At 39.7% G+C, this 17,016-nt stretch overlaps 2 protein-coding genes and 1 non-coding gene across 3 annotated transcripts; 1 reads left to right on the forward strand and 2 right to left on the reverse strand.

The window, feature by feature from the left end:
* The first annotated feature begins 671 nt into the window (after positions 1–671).
* Positions 672–4,949, forward strand: LOC125592713. Its single transcript, XM_048768079.1, has 3 exons — positions 672–1,303; positions 1,514–4,569; positions 4,642–4,949. Exons 1-3 carry the CDS (start codon positions 672–674, stop codon positions 4,947–4,949), a joined length of 3,996 nt encoding a protein of 1,331 aa, XP_048624036.1.
* A 4,732-nt stretch (positions 4,950–9,681) lies between these two features.
* Positions 9,682–9,788, reverse strand: LOC125593525. The gene has a single exon (XR_007329429.1). It is a non-coding gene; the product is annotated as a small nucleolar RNA R71 (small nucleolar RNA).
* A 4,585-nt stretch (positions 9,789–14,373) lies between these two features.
* LOC106403699 (NAC domain-containing protein 35-like) lies at positions 14,374–16,061 on the reverse strand. The gene has a single exon (XM_048768949.1). The coding sequence runs from the start codon at positions 15,141–15,143 to the stop codon at positions 14,412–14,414; it is 732 nt and encodes a 243-aa protein (XP_048624906.1). The 5' UTR covers positions 15,144–16,061; the 3' UTR covers positions 14,374–14,411.
* Positions 16,062–17,016: the final 955 nt, after the last annotated feature.

Below are 17,016 nucleotides of genomic sequence, written 5' to 3' on the forward strand. Positions count from 1 at the left end.
AGAAGGCAGGAAAATTTCCAAAGTCTTCACTGCCGGTTCCAAGGATTAAGGTTCCAAATGTCGTTTTCGAGCGAGGGGCCAACCTACATTCTGATTACATTGTCGGGATTTTCAATGGCAATGCGCCATCCTATGGTAAAATTTGGGGTGTCCTAAACTTTCTCTGGGGAAAGGATAGGAGGGTTACCATTCATAATCTCACCGCCAACGCCTACCTCTTCCATATCCCGTCGCCCTCTCTGAGGCAAAAGGTCCTCCAACATGAGCTTTGGAGAGTTGGGGACTCACCCTTTTTTGTGACGGAATGGAAAGCGTCTTTTGCTTTGGATCCTCCTTCGCTCCAAAAGGCTCCTGTCTGGGTAAAGCTTGCAAATGTCCCTTTTGATCTTCTTACTGATGAGGGTTTTGCAATTATCTCTGCGCCTTTAGGGGTAATCGTGGATGCCAAACCTTTCACTTCTGTATCTGAGGCTGAAATCAAATTGGTAGTAGATTTGCTTCAACCCTTGATGAAAACAGTAGAAGTTGAGCGTGACGATGGGGGCATTTAAGTGATTACAGTCACATACCCATGGCTGCCTCCTCTTTGCCCAGTCTGCAACGAGCTTGGGCACAAATCTCAGCTGTGTCCAGTAGCTAAGAAGGCCTCGGTAGACAAGGGTAAAGCTCCAATGGACTCCGAAAAGTCTTACTCCAAACCAAAAAAGCAGGCAGGTGCTTCTTATATCCCTAAGAAGAAAACGGGGACTTTGGTTATTTCGGATGGAGAAATTGCTTTGGAGTCTAATTTAAAGAATCCAGTGGATGAGAGCCAGGCTCTATCTTCAGATTTACCCTCTCCCTCTCATTCCTATGTGGAGGTCTGCAAAAGTAATATTGGCACTATTAATTCGTCTACTTGCCAAGTTCCTACAGTAGACCATCTGTTGGAAGCTAATCTTGGTAGCGACAAGGCTCTAGTTCCTGCACAGTTTTTGGAGTTAAATGAGATTGGTAATCAGGCCATTCAGAAGAAGTCTGCTGAAAATATTCCCTTCACTACAGTCTTCAAAGCTGCCCGTCAAAGAGATATAATCCCCAGAGAGAAATCAAGGGTATTAGTGACTTCTGCCAATCCTTTTGCAGCCTTAGACTCAGATGTAGTTTCTAACCCTGATCAATCTTCAAGTGATGATGCTTCTGAAGATCAAGAATGTCTTGTGGTGACCAATTTCATTCGGAGTAATGATTTCTATTTGGCATCTTCCTCCTCCTCTTCTGGTTCGAAGCAGCAGAAGAATAAGAAAAGGAAACTTTCAAAGAGGTCCCCGGGTTCCGGTGGTCATCCCCACTCACATGGGGGTACCCACCAAAATTAATCATCTATGTTAGATACATTTTTTTGGAATGTGCGAAGGCATCAACGATATTTCGAAGCATAGTCCCCTTGTTTCGTGGATCAAGTTGAGAAAGTTAAGTTTCGGTGTCCTTTTGGAAACGCACATTAGGGAGGCTAATATATCTACGGTTTTAGCAAGCTTAGGTTCAGAGTGGAGGCTAGGATTCAGCTTTTGTACTCGGATGCTCAGTCTATCACTCTCCAGATTTTTGATGATACGGGTCTTTACTTCTTCTACACTGCGGTTTATGCTTCAAATGATTTGGATGAAAGAAAGGCCTTATGGACCTCTCTAAAGGATACTGAAATCTCCTTTGGGCTTGATGGGAAACCTTGGTTGGTATGTGGGGATTTTAATGAGATTATTGATCCAAGTGAGTCATCAAATCCGTCTATCATCTCATCTACAAGACCTATGAGAGATTTAGCAGCCTCTTTATCAACTATGGGGCTTTTTGACTTGTCGTCGCAAGGGCCTCCTTTCACGTGGTCCAACCAGAGACCATCTGATCCCCTTGGCAAGCGTTTGGACAGATGTTTGATAAATGATCAATGGCAGCTTGTGTTCCCAACCGGTTACTGCACGTTTGAACCTCCTGAATTTTCAGATCACACCCCTTGTCACATCCGTCTTTTCTCGCCGAAGCCGTCTTTTGGAACTAAGCCATTTATGTTTCAGAGTTTTGTTGCCAATCTGCCTTCCTTTATCTCCTCAATGCAGCACATCTGGGAAGGTATTCAATCACGGCCACAAAACCTCTCTTCTTTGAGTTTCAGGCTTAAGGGTCTTAAAAGACCAATAAAGTCTCTAGCGAAAGAAAATCTTAGTAACATTGAGAGACGAGTCGCTGAGGCGAAAGATTCGCTGGATTCTATTCAGTTATCTGCGCTTACAAACCCCTCTGAAATTATTTTCGAGTTGGAGAAGTCTGCTAAAGATCAGTGGGTTTTTCTAAGGCTAGCTGAAGAATGTTTCTTCAGACAGAGATCTCGGATCAAATGGCTTCAATTGGGTGATCTAAACACGACTTTCTTCCATCGTATTAATCTGGTTAGGAATGCTTTAAATGCCATAAAATATCTCCTTCGTGCTGATGGAACCCGATCTGAATCGCTAGAGGAAGTCCATAAGATAGCCTTAGATTACTTCTCAGGTATTCTTTGTAATGTGAGGGGCTCCTTCTGTCCTTTTCTTCCAGATATTCTCAGGCGTTTTATCAGGGATGTGTGCACAAATGATCAGCAGTCTCTGCTTGCGGCTCCAATAACAAGAGATCTAATCAAAGCCACAATGCTTAAATTATCTCTAAATAGAACGCCTGGTCCAGATGGATGGACGGCTGAGTTCTTCAGAGCGACTTGGCTAATTTTTGGAGAGGAGGTAACAAATGCGGTCTTGGATTTCTTTGCTAGGCCCTTCATGCCGTCAGCCTTACATGCCACTTCTCTGATCCTTATACCGAAGCGACCTGGAGCGGAAAATATTGCAGATTTCAGACCAATCTCTTGCTTAAATACCATATACAAATTTGTCTCTAAAATCATTTCGGCCCGTCTAAAGAAGGTGCTACCGTCCATCGTTCTCCCTAATCAGACTGGCTTTGTAGAGAATAGACTTATTCTGGAGAACGTCTTGCTGGCTTCAGAAGTTTTAAATGGTTATCATAAGAAAGGGCTTTCTCCTAGAATCACCCTAAAAGTTGATATTTCTAAGGCATTCGACTCTGTTCGGTGGAATTTCATCTTAGAAACTTTAAAGGCCTGTCATTTCTCGGCGCTATATATTGATTGGGTTCGAGCTTGCATCTGCTCTCCTTCTTACTCAGTCAGTATAAATGGAGTCACTTCTGGCTATTTCAAAGGTAAAACTGGTCTTCGTCAGGGGGATCCCTTGTCTCCTCCTCTTTTTGTTGTGGTGATGAACGTGTTATCCAATATGTTGAATAGAGGAGCAGTTGATGGAATCTTCAATTATCACCCGGGATGTGCTGATTTGGGTCTTACTCACTTGGCGTTTGCAGATGATTTACTCATTTTTTTGGAGGGCACTGAGAAATCTGTTGTTGGTGTGTTCACAGTTCTATCACAGTTTGAGAAGTTCTCTGGTCTTGCAGTAAACATCCACAAAACGTCAATGTTTTGCTCTGGGTTGTCTGATGCTACAGAAGCAAATATTCTCAGGAGATTTTTACTCAAGCCTGAGGTTCTTCCCGTGAGGTATTTGGGGGTACCTCTATGTTCTAAAAGACTCTCAGTCAAAGATTGTGATCCATTAATTTCTCAGATTAGGCGGAAATATAATGCTTGGATGAATAGACATTTGAGTTTGGCGGGAAGGCTCACTCTCATTTCTTCGGTCATCCCAGGAATTATAGGCTTTTGGACATCAGCCTTTTGTATTCCGGCAAAGGTTTTGAAGATGATAAATAGCTTATCTACTTCCTTTCTTTGGCATGACTGTCTGGATAATCCTAGAGGTGCTAAAGTCTCCTGGCAGGATGTTTGTCGCCCTAAAGTAGAGGGTGGTTTAGGGCTGAGAAATTCAGCTTCTTGGAATATTGTCTTTGGCCTCAAGCTTATTTGGTTGCTCCACTTCAGAGCTGGATCACTATGGGTTGCATGGATGAGGAGGAAGTACATAAGCATGTACTCATTTTGGTCGTCTCAGCTTACGGTTCGCAACACCTCTTGGATGTTTCAAAGGCTTGTCAACTTACGCCCAATAGCTCAAACTCTGGTTTACTATGAGATTAATAATGGCGGTGAAACTTATTTCTGGTGGGATCCATGGACTCCTTTCGGTCCTTTGATTCAATACTTGGGTATTACGGGTCCTATGGATCTTGGGATCTCTATTGATTCTCTTGTGTGCGATTGCTTAGTAAATGGTAGTTGGATTTTGCCTCATCCCCGATCGGAAAGGCAATTTCAGCTTCATATATTCATCTCCACGTTATCTCTGGGACAAGGAAATGATAGGATTCTCTGGAAAGTTAATGGGGTTCAGAGAGATAAATTTATCTCTAAGGATATTTGGAATTACACAAGGGAGAGGAGACAACCCTCTACTTGGACGTCTTTGGTGTGGCATGCTGCATCGGTTCCTAAACAAGCCATTACTTCGTGTCTCTTCATGTTAAACCGTAATCCTACCATGGACATGCTCCTATCTTGGGGTCTTGATGTTGAAGGTACTTGCTTGCTTTGTGGATTACTTCAAGAGTCCAGAGACCATTTGTTTTTTGAATGTGTTTACTCTGCAGAGGTTTGGAGAAAGTGCTTGGTCCGCTTGGGTGTTTCTAATGCTCCAACTACTTGGCAAAGTGTTATTGACTGGTTGTGTTATCTTCCCTTTGATAGGATTCTCAAACTGGTTATTTTACAAATATGGCAAGCATGTTTGTATGAAATTTGGAAGGAGCAGAATGCTCGTTTCCATTTGGGAACTACTGCCCCTCCTATAAAAATTTCTGAAGTTGCAACTCGTACATCAAGGTTCAAGGCTACTGCCCTGAAGAAGTCTGGGAAAATTTTAGGAAATGAGCTTCTCGCTTTTTGGTCTGGGATTTAACTCCACTCTTTTGTTTTCAAATCACTCCATTGAAGTAATTTTAATGTGCTTTCTCCTTTCTTTTCTTTTTTTTTTAAACTCTGCAACTTTTGTATCTCCTCCTTGTGTATCTCTGTACTCTCTCTTTTTAATATGAGGTTGCACTTTGTTGGTAACCCAAGCCAAGAGACACCACCTGTTGTCCATGAGGTTGAGGGTTTGGAAGGTCAGGAAGAGCTGTGTTTCATCAACAACAATGGTAGCTGGTACAAAAAAGAGCCCAACTTTCAGTACAACAACTACCAACAGAAATCCTATCCCAACAACCAACAGAGTGGTTATCCGCCTCGACACAACCAGCAAGGCAGCTATCAACCTTAGCAAAACCCCTCATCTAGTTCCTCTGCTCCTCAAGAGAGCAGCACTGACACCCTGCTGAAACAAATCTTGGAGTCTCAGACTAGAAGTGAGAAGCATGTTGGTTATGAGTTGAAGAACCTTCATTCCAAAATTGATGGGAGCTACAATGAGCTCAACAACAAGTTCTCACATCTTGCTTCTACAGTCAAGAATTTAGAGAATCAGTTTGCTTCCAAGAACACTCACCAGACTCGCCAGCAAGGATCTCTACCTGGAAAATCTGACCAAAACCCCAAGGAGGCCAAAGCTATCACCCTTAGGAGTGGTAAGCAGTTACCTCCTACAACCCTCACCAGGGATGCTGAGAAACTAGGTGAGGAGGTGGCCATCAACTTAGATGATGAAGTGGTGATTGTTGATGAGAAAATCAATGATGAAATCTTGGAGAAGATTGTGGAAGCCAAAGGTAAAGGAAAGGTGGGGGAAGAGAAGAAAACTGTGAAAGATGGTGAAGTTCTTGCTCCAGCAAGTGAGAATTCTTTTGTTCCTCCTCCCTATGAACCCAAACTAGCATTCCCTGGTAGATTCAAGAGGCAGCTGCTAGAGAAGTGCAAGGCTTTGTTTGAGAAGCAAATGAGTGAAGCTCAGGTTGCAATGCCCATCATCGATGCTTTCATGTTGATTCCTCAATACAACAAGTTCCTGAAAGATGTTCTAGCTGCAAAGAAGAAGGAAATGGAAAGCATGATGATTCTTACCCATGAGTGCAATGCCATCATCCAGAGGCTTGATGTTCCAGAGAAGTTAGAGGATCCAGGATGCTTCACACTACCTTGTGCTCTTGGACCTATGGTATTTGAGAAATGTCTCTGCGATTTGGGAGCTAGTGTCAGCGTGATGCCTTTGTCTGTTGCAAAGAAGCTTGGATTCACTCAGTACAAGAAGTGTAGACTCTCTCTGGTGTTAGCTGATCGTTCAGTGAAGTACCCTGTGGGCATCTTAGAGGACCTACCTGTGAAGATTGGAAGGTATGAGATACCTACAGATTTTGTGGTGCTTGAGATGGGTGAGGAGGCTCAAGACCCATTGATTCTTGGAAGGCTATTCTTAGCTACAGCAGGAGCAATTGTTAAGGTGAAAGAGGGCACGATTGATCTCCATTTGGGTAAAGGGCATGTTCTCCACTTTAACATCAAGGAGAAAATGAAGAAACCAACTGTGTTCGGGCAAGCCTTCTACATTGAAGAGATGGGCACTCTTGCTAATGAGCACCTTGAAGAGTTACCACCTGAGGACGACGAGGAGGGAGCATCTCCCTCTACTCATTCTCCATAGAAGGTAACCCACTACTTTCCCTTGTATATACCATTTCGTTTTTGCATATTAGTTTTCTCTTTTTGGGTATCTCTCTCTCCTTGACAACACAGAGACTGTGTCATTTAAGTTTGGGGGAGGTACCAAGTATTTGATCACGTTTGCTTTGATGATTTTGAGTCTCATGCATTGCATTATACATATATATTTGCATAAAAAAAAATTCATTTAGTTTGCATCATTTGCATTTCTAGGAGAGTCTAGAGCATATAGGTTGCATTTACTTGCATTGAGAGCAATGATTTGAAATACCTTGTAAAGAACATTACTTTGCACCTGAGTAGCTTATGCACCTCTCAAAAACACTTGTATGCTTCGAGCCTTGAAGACTCTTCCTGAAACTTGTTGATTGCTGAAACTCAGTCTTTGAAGCCAACTACAAACTTATTTGAACTGAACGAACTTAATGCATCTTGCTCATGGTCCCTTGTGTACTGAGTCATGGATATACACACTTGAGTTGTCACATCCTTTATGCCAATCTTTTTGACAAACTCGAGTGGTACACCATTCCCAAAACCCTTCTCTCCTTTTGAGCTTTCATTATTTGATGAGTGAGGCCTTTTTCGGAAAGCCTTACATGTGCATAATGTTGAGAGTATCGGGAACGACAATGCTTGGTCTTCATTCTTGCTAGATTATGCACTCTATTGTCTAGCTATAAGTGGGGGTGAGTGTTGTGACTATGGTTTGGAAGCATGAAAAGTTCGAAGGAAAAGAATAGACTCTTTGTGTTTAAATGGATAATCTTATTGGAATTAATAGATAAACATCTAGCTCGAGTTTATAAAAAGTCTTGGCCCCCGAAAAAAAAAAGGGGGCTAGCAAAGTTGTTTAGAGCTAAGATTTGTTTAGAAGTTGAGAAAATCCTTTATAGATTTACAAGAAAAAGAGTTTTATGTGTAAAGTATTCTTGGGATCTTTTGGTGAGAGATGAGAGTTGGGTTTGACATTGGGAAGTGATTGTGTAACTTGTATGTTTGGGAAAAGGGTAGAACAATGGAGATTGAGCATTGTATGCATGAGTTGGTCCCTTTCTTAGATATATTATGTGCAATGTCAAGGCTACTTGTTTTGAGAGTAAACCACTTTAAAAGATCATGGATTTTGAACCTCTTGACCCACTTGAATAAAAGCATTCCCTTACTCAACCAAATGATTTGGACCAATTGACCATTTGCAAGAATTCACTTGATGCTATGCTTAATGAACTTGAGAGTTGGCTGATTTGCATGTGTGAATGCATGATGATGAGTGTAGGGATGAAAAGAGTTGAATAAGCCTAGAGAAGCTAGAGTATAATAAGAGAGGATGTACTAATGCTGAATTTAGATGTTGATTTGAGTGCTTTGTGTGTTTCTTTTGGCTATGAGCTCCCACCTTCAAACCTCTCTCCCTATGAGTTCTAGAAAGTTCACTTGAGGACAAGTAAAAGAATAAGTTTGGGGGAGTTGATATCTTGCATATTTACATTGTTTTATCCATTTATTCATGTGCATTTTCATCATATAGATTAGGATTTAGTCATGTCTAGGTTGCATTTTGCATACATATGTCTCTATTAGGTATTGGAGTACCACATGGAGTTCCTGGAGACATTAGGGTGCATTTGGAGCTCAAAGGAGGTTATTAGAGTGATCTTTGGACGAGCACTGCCCGGAGCGACTACATGAAGTCGCTGTGCACCACATCCCGGAGCGACCAGCCCAGAGCGACTATCTCAAGTCGCTCCAGCCAGAGCGACCTACCGGAGCAACGCCATGAACTCGCTCGCCCTATACGCTTCGGAGCGACCTCGTAGAGCGACAAGGCGAAGTCGCTCCAGCTCCTAGAGCGACCTCACCACAGCGACGTCTTCAGAGCGACACAGCCAGGTCGCTCGTGAGGAACGACCCGGAAGCGATGTCTTCGGAGCGACACAGCCAGGTCGCTCGCGAGGAGACGACCCGGGAGCGACGTCTTCGGAGCGACACAGCCAGGTCGCTCACGAAGAAACGACCCGGGAGCGACCTCTCGCAGCGACGTGCCGAGGTCGCTCCACGTCTATTTGTTTGGCCGAATTCATGTTTTCTCAAGGGCCTTTTGGTCATTTCATTATGCACGTTTTTACTTTTCATAACCTATGTTTTAAGTACCTTTTGTAGCCACCAGACACGAGATCTCTTTTCTAGAGAAGAACTAGTGAAAACTTCTTTTGATTCAAAAAAAAAAAAATAATAATAATAATAATGTACCAACTACCATTGTTGTTGATGAAACACAGCTCCTCCTGACCTTCCAAACCCTCAACCTCATGGACAACAGGTGGTGTCTCTTGGCTTGGGTTACCAACAAAGTGGAGCTTGAAAACTCCTAACATCAAATTGGCGCCGTTGCCAAATTCTGAGTAGATTTAAACATTGAGATTTAGTCACTTGCTTGAGACTAAGTTATTTTAATTTTGTTTTGTTACTAATTCTTCTTCTTTCACTTTCAGGTGTATGAACTTGAGGAGCACGGGTCCATCAAACCTAGTTCCAATAGTAGCAGACATCAGAGCTTTTGAGAGGGAGTGTGCTAGAGCTAGAAGAGAAGAAGAACAACAAGCCCACTTGCAGAGATTCGATATTGATATGGAAGATCAACCGCAAGGGGCAGAACACCAACCGCGGGCAGCTCGACCCATTGGTACTTATGACGGGCCCCACATTCATGGGCATAGACTGGGAATCCGAGCACCGGCTGTGGCAGCCAACAACTTTGAGGTCAAGTCAGGACTCCTCAATGTGATCGAGAACAACAAGTATCATGGCTTAGCTCTAGAGGACCATTTGATCACTTGGACAAGTTCGACAGCTACTGTGGGTTGTCAAAAACCAATGGTGTGTCCAAAGATGCCTTAAAGCTCAAGCTATTCTCTTTCTCTTTGGGGGATAAGGCACGTCAGTGGGAGAAGTCTCTACCCAGCGACTCTATCACCACTTGGGATGATTGCAAGAGAGCATTCTTGGAGAAGTTCTTCTCTACTTCAAGAACTGCTAAGCTGAGAAATGAGATTTCCAGCTTTTAACAGAAGAACTTGGGAGGCTTCAGTGAAGCCTGGGAGAGATTCAAGGGCTACTAAGCTCAATGCCCACACCATGGTTTTTCTAAGGAGAGCTTGCTGAGCACATTCTACCGTGGTGCTCTTCCTAAGTACAGGGCCAGACTGGATACAGCTAGCAATGGGTTCTTCTTGGGGAGAACTGAGGCAGATGCAGAGGAGCTGGTTGACAACATGGTAAAGAGTGATGCAGTCTACAGTGGAGACCACGACAGAGGTAGTCGAACAGATGATATGCAGACGAGGAAGGAGTTGAAAGCTCTACAGGATAAGATAGACATCCTCCTTGCTGATAAAGCCACACAAGAGCAGCTGCACTTTGTTATTATTATTATTTTTTTATTTTATTTTTATTTTTTTGAATCAAAAGAAGTTTTTACTAGTTCTTCTCTAGAAAAGAGATCTCGTGTCTGGTGGCTACAAAAGGTACTTAAAACATAGGTTTTGAAAAGTAAAAACGTGCATAATGAAATGACCAAAAAGCCCTTGAGAAAACATGAATTCGGCCTAACAAATAGACGTGGAGCGACCTCGGCACGTCGCTGCGAAATGTCGCTCCCGGGTCGTTTCTTCGCGAGCGACCTGGCTGTGTCGCTCTGAAGACGTCGCTCCCGGGTCGTCTCCTTGCGAGCGACCTGGCTGTGTCGCTCCGAAGACGTCGCTCCCAGGTCGTTCCTCGCGAGCGACCTGGCTGTGTCGCTCTGAAGACGTCGCTGTGGTGAGGTTGCTCTAGGAGCTGGAGCGACTTCGCCTTGTCGCTCTAGGAGGTCGCTCCGAAGCGTGTAGGACGAGCGAGTTCATGGCGTCGCTCCGGTAGGTCGCTCTGGCTGGAGCGACTTGATACAGTCGCTCTGGACTGGTCGCTCCGGGATGTGGTGCACAGCGACTTCATGTAGTCGCTCCAGGCAGTGCTTGTCCAAAGATCACTCTAATCACCTCCTTTGAGCTCCAAATGCACCCAAATGTCTCCAGGAACTCAATGTGGTACTCCAATACCTAATAGAGATATATGTATGCAAAATGCAACCTAGACATGACTAAATCCTAATCTATATGATGAAAATGCACATGAATAAATAAATAAAACAATGTAAATATGCAAGATATCACCCCTCCTATAAAAATTTCTGAAGTTGCAACTCGTACAGCAAGGTTCAAGGCTACTGCCCTGAAGAATTCTGGGAAAATTTTAGGAAATGAGCTTCTCGCTTTTTGGTCTGGGATTTAACTCCACTCTTTTGTTCTCAAATCACTCCATTGAAGTAATTTCAATGTGCTTTTTCCTTTCTTTTCTTTTTTTTTAAACTCTGCAACTTTTGTATCTCCTCCTTGTGTATCTCTGTACTCTCTCTTTTTAATATGAAAGCCCTTTAAAAAAAAAACAAATAGATAAGACGCATAAGATTTTATGAGTTACTTGGAAGATGGAAGGATTTTTTTTTTTTTTCAAGATGGAAGGATTCTAATCCCGTAAGGATCAAGTTTCAAGATTTATTGTCATATACAAAGTGATGGAAAAAACAACTATCTTTTGGATTTGATTAGTACAACAAATGTTAGAAAGTAAACTAAAACACCCAACCGAAAAAAACTATTGCTGGAGTTTAATCTTAGGATGGAGGCTGGCGATAGATTAGGTGCAATTTGGATAGGTTTCTCGCATGGACCCGAGCTAAATGTCTTCCCAGTACTAATGCCAAGGTATATATATATATATTATCTGTTATTGGACTAAGATGTAAAATGCATTTGACGAATCTCAAATTCAATTTGACTAAATAGCAGTAATTTTGTTTCAGTTGAAATCAAATTCAGGATAGACGAGTTTACGTTATGCTACATGTCAATCCTCGCCACTAGGTGGTGCTACTTGGTTAGTAGGAAAGATATTAAGGACGATCAGTCAACACTAAGACGTTGTACCTTGGGATGCCACCTTTGCTCCAAACGATTTACCACAAAAAGTACAAGAATTAAGGTCTTTCATCAATCAGTTTGGTCATAGACTATATTCCCCATTCTTAATAATAATAGTCTTCCTCTTCTATGAAGGATAGAATGGTGACGTGAGATACAAGTGATTATCCAAACGGGCTTGAGGTAGCAATGAAGGTGTACTCAAGTCTCCAAACAAACGGGATCACTCCTTTAGCACCTTAAGGCCATCTTTATCCCACGATTTTAAAGGTTTCTTAAAGGGGGAGGGCCCATAAACAGGATAATAATCGGTAACAAAATTCATCAATTAAGGAACGCTTTTCGTCTGTTTCTTACACTGTCTGTCGTTTCCACTGACACATGGCGGTCCGCGATTGGTTCTTTTTTTTTTTTAATCCGACCAATTTTTTTTTTTTAAGAAACTCTTAATGGGGTTCAGGGATAATGATGCTTTTAGAGCACGTTCAACGACCGCTTCTAGCTTGGGTTTTTAAAACAAAAAAAATTAAAATAATAAAAAGAAGCAAAAGAGAATAGATTCGACTCTTAAAGTGGAGCTTAAAGCATGATTAATGGAGAGTTCTTAGGGTGAGATTCTTGGCGGAATATAAGAACCGGTTCTTAACTTTTCTAGTTAAAAGTTAAGAGACGGGTTCTTATATTCGGCTAAGAACTCCATCCTAATAACCCCCATTAATCATGCTCTAAGAACCGCTTCTGATCGTCATGTGTCATTTGGCAACTTCTGATTGGTTTACTCTTTTAAAAATAAATAAATTTTAATTCCAGAACTACACATGATTAAATTATTATTACTTTTGATATTAGAACCTGTTTTAAAGATACTTGCCGATGGGGTTGCTCTATTTTGAAGAAATTCTTGGGTTCACCCCCTAGGGTGGGTTCACCAACCAATAGTGTTTGAGTATTTGATATTTGATATCTTTTAAAAAAGGAAATAAAATTAAATATCTAAATTAGATTATATTTTTAAAATAAAATACATAAAAATACGTAAAAATAGTTACAAAAAATAAATTAATTAATATTGTTAATTCTTCAGCAAAATACTAAACCCTAGCTATACCATAAATCCTAAACCCTAAACCCTAAACGTTAAACCTTAAACTTTGGATAAACTCTAAACCGTTGGAAAATCTTAAACCCTAAATCATACATTAAAAACTAAATTTTAATAACACTAAACCCTAAATCCTAATCACTAAACCCTAAACCCTCGGATAAACTCTGAACCCTTAGATAAATAATAAACTTTAGGGTTTAGTTTTAAATATTTTTGATTTAGAGTTTATGATTTATCTAAGGGTTCAGGGTTTATCCAAGAGTTTAGGGTTTAGTGATTAGGGTTTAGGGTTTAATGTTATTATGATTTAGTTTTTAATGTATGATTTAGGGTTTAAAATTTTCCAATGGTTTACGGTTTATCCAAGAATTAAAGTTTATAATTTAGGGTTTGGAGTTTAGGATTTAGGGTATAGGATTTAGTATTTTACTAACGGTTTAACAATATATATATTTTTTTTTTGTAACTATTTTTATGTATTTTTATTTTTTTATTTTAAAAATATAATCTTATTTAGAAATTCAATTTTGTTTTTTTTTAAAAAAATATCAAATATCAAATACCCAAATACTATTGATTGGTGAACCTAAAGGTTCACTCTAGGGGGTGAGCCCAAGAATTTCTCCTCTTTTACCATTGTACACTCCAGTAGTTCTTAATAGATCCTAGTAGTTCCTCCTCTTGGTTAATTAGGAGCCAGACAAAGCCTGAGGATGCATGCATGCTCTATTCAAATTTCCAAGTTCCTTAATTAATCCCCAAAACCTTTTTTTAGTTAGATAATTATTACGAAGCTTGAAACAGATATTTTCAACGTGAGAAATAGCAAAGCACCTAGGGATGCTTGGAAAGGAAGTAACCTCTTTTTACCAGTTAACATGTGGATGTATTTACTTACTATTTATTAGTAATAAATTGGGTTGGGAGAATTTCAGTTGTTGTTCCTTCTTATTTTGTTTTGTCACCTACGAGACTGGAACCACGGTTGCAGCTTCTACACACACAACCAACCGAAATATAAACATAAGAAGAATGTGAATTTTTTATTTAATGAAAACTAAACGTAAACAACTATGGATAATTGAAATGCAATAATTCTTCCAATATCCTATTCAAACATAATCTATTTTAGCCTAAACATCTTGATCAGTGCTCAGCTTCCTAGAGTTTTAGAGCTTTCTTGGGGGAGGGGGCGGAGGGTAGCATACTGATTCAAGCAAGTCCTGATAAATGAACTGCGCATCGTAATTCAGAATACCATCATCTTCTTCCATAGGCAAACTCGAAACATTCACTGTCACCAACGAATTTATAAGTTCTTGTATTTCTTCTATTTCAGCTTCTTGTTCTGATCCTATCAGTGGAATCTTTGGAACATGGCCATGAAATTCATTGATCGGCTGCTGCTCTGTGTAGCAGTCTGCTGCAAACTCATGATGATGATAAGGAATAAGAGCTTCATGATCGTCCTTGTTATTCTCTTGAATATTGCATGCAATATTAGTCCGCTGTTCCTTCAAGAAAGGAGATAGAAAACTTCTTGATCAACAATATTAGTCGGCTGCTGCTCCAAGAAAGGAGATAGAAAAGTTTCTTGATCAACAATATTAATTGGCTGCTGCTCCAAGATAGGAGCTAGAAAAGTTTATTGATAAACAATATTGATCGGTTGCTGCTCCAAGGTATAAAACTCAATAGGATGATGATGATAAGTAGAAGCTTCATGACGATGAGCTTCATTGATCGGATGTTGCAGCTGCTGATCAGAGAAAGAAGAAGCTAGAACAGACACATAATGATGATGATTACTAGAAGTACAAGCTTCATGATGATCATCATTCTCCTTCTTGGAATTCTTGATCACATGAATCTTGCATATGACCAGTTCATGAAACTTATCTTTTTCTTCCGGAAGCATATATTCTGTCATAATCCAGCTCTCATTGTCTCGTGATACATCACAAGAAGTACCGTCTTCCCTCTTCTGCTTCTTGTTATTTACGTTGCTTCTAACAAAATTTAGGCTTTGCTTTACCCCAATGGTCTTCTTTGTTTCCTTGTCCGTGATATCTTCTTTCGCATTAGCCCTCCAAGACCCACTATCGTCGTCTCGGGTGATCTTCCGTTTCACTTTCTTACCACAACCAATTTTCTTCTTAGAGAGTTGAGTCCTTGTCACAAAGTAGTACCACTCGTTCTTCTTGAAAAACGAACCCATGGGATGGTCCAGCAACCATGGCTCCTTTGAGTAAACATCCTTCATAGTGATCTCTCTACATGGTTTACCTTTCAACTTGGGGATTAAATATTGATTGATGAGTTCATCGTCGTAGGGTTGAAATTGAATCCCTCCATCTTCGTCGTTGTATTCATACATCTTCTCTTACGTCTTATATTGCGTTTGGATTTAGGAGTTCTCTGGGAATTGTTCTCTGAGGTTTGTGATCGATCAACGTCTGTATTTATAGTCATCTTACATTATCATAAACCAATATGAAATTGGTTTTGAAACTCATTTCTAATAGGAGTAGGACTAATTATTCGTTTATCGTAAAACATTTTTTACAGTCAAAGATATAACACGGAGATCTTTCCCATCTTATAAGATAATCGTTATCACATCTTGTTTATTTGTTACAGTTTCCTTTCATCCTTTTTATTTTTTACTTTTAGTGTAAATAATGATCTCTTCTTAACAAATACTTTGAAAATAAAAGTCATGTGTTATTATTTTTCTCCAAGAAAAAAATCGCTAGTTTGTTACTGTTTCCTTTTATGTTTACTATATTGTTTAATTTGGGAAAATAGTGATCGCTTCTGAATAAACAAAAGATTCCTTTAGGTTTTAAAAACAAAAGTCAGATTTTTTTTTTTTTTTGAACTTAAAGTCAGATTATTATCCAATACATATGTATCTATTAGATAATGAAAATTATATATATATATATAAACCTAATTGCTTTCATGAAATATTATTTCAAAATTTTATAACTGTTTCTTGGGTCAACATTGTTATGCATGGCTAATATATGACATGGTTAACTTTTTTAACAGTACCAGACAACCTCTTTTCAATCTATGTTCGATGCCAAATTGAATATGAATGTAGTGGTTACCCTCTTGATATATTTGATGCAATCTTCTGATATTCAAGGGGTTAAGGATGCTTCTGATCAAGAATGATACGTTTCATTATATTTTATATGTTTCTCACTAGAACTTGAAATTTGACAGAAGCTCTTATGTTTGTAAGCAACTAACTATATAAACTATTCTGATGAATGAATTCGCGAGATCAAGAAGCGATACAGAGAGTCTTTTGAAAATCATCAAAGCACACAAGAAAAAGAAAAAGTTATGAATAGTGAGAGAAAACTGAAGCAATATGGAACAAACAATAGATTAGACTCATAAGATTTTACTAGTTACTTAGAAGATGGAGGGATTCTAAAACCGCTATAAATCTAATCCCGCAAGGATCAAATTTCAAGATTTAATGTCACTACGGGCTGTCGCGCGGAATATTGATTTATCGTTCTTAATTATGATTTTTTGGATTATGTGATTATGTGGATGATGTAATTATTTGTGAAGAGCATTATTTGGTGTTTTATTGTGTTATGTAGTAGTAGATAATAAGTTAATATATTATGTGTTTGTCTTTTTAATAATGTGTTGTTGTATGTATAATATTACTTGTTAGTGGTGAAGTGAATTTCTGATGTAAAACATATTGAATTTCAATAACTTTGTATTTAGGCGTTTGTTGATTTTAAGATTAACGGCGTCAAAATTGTATTTTAATTTTTCACATTTTTTCACATTACTTTTTTCAGATGTTTTTTTAACTCTCCCCATATTTTGACCTTGAACCGTCACCATCTATATATTTCGTTTACCTTTCCAGTGTGCAGGGCTTCTCACCATCACTGATAAAAGACTTACCTCTGTGCTCTTGTTTTTCCTCACCTTCTTCTTCTGTGAGATTATCTGGTATTTATTATAGATCACGCATATTAGTTCCATGTTGTGCGGCTGTTTCTTACGGAGTTATAGGTTATTTCAGTCAATATTGGTCTTTTTTACTTAGATTTTGGCTAATGTTAGAAACTACATCTCGTTGGGTAAAGTTAGAGTTTAGTTGTCTCTGATGTTGTCTTTCTCGTCGTTGGTTTACCGTCGCTAGTCTCTGTTGTCTTGGTTTTCAAGATCTGGTTTTTGGTGATCTGACTTTTATGCTCTTTTTCATA

Source organism: Brassica napus, chromosome C9 (assembly GCF_020379485.1).
Source record: "Brassica napus cultivar Da-Ae chromosome C9, Da-Ae, whole genome shotgun sequence".
In the NCBI taxonomy this organism is placed as follows: domain Eukaryota; kingdom Viridiplantae; phylum Streptophyta; class Magnoliopsida; order Brassicales; family Brassicaceae; genus Brassica; species Brassica napus.

Bases quoted from the DNA above. Each gene is read 5' to 3' on its own strand.
- LOC125592713 (XM_048768079.1), top strand. From the start codon at position 672: ATGGACTCCGAAAAGTCTTACTCCAAACCAAAAAAGCAGGCAGGTGCT. The intron at 1,304-1,513 runs GTCCCCGGGTTC...CTACGGTTTTAG, and splicing joins AAAAGGAAACTTTCAAAGAG to CAAGCTTAGGTTCAGAGTGG. The intron at 4,570-4,641 runs GTACTTGCTTGC...TTTACTCTGCAG, and splicing joins TTGGGGTCTTGATGTTGAAG to AGGTTTGGAGAAAGTGCTTG.
- LOC106403699 (XM_048768949.1), bottom strand. From the start codon at position 15,143: ATGTATGAATACAACGACGAAGATGGAGGGATTCAATTTCAACCCTAC.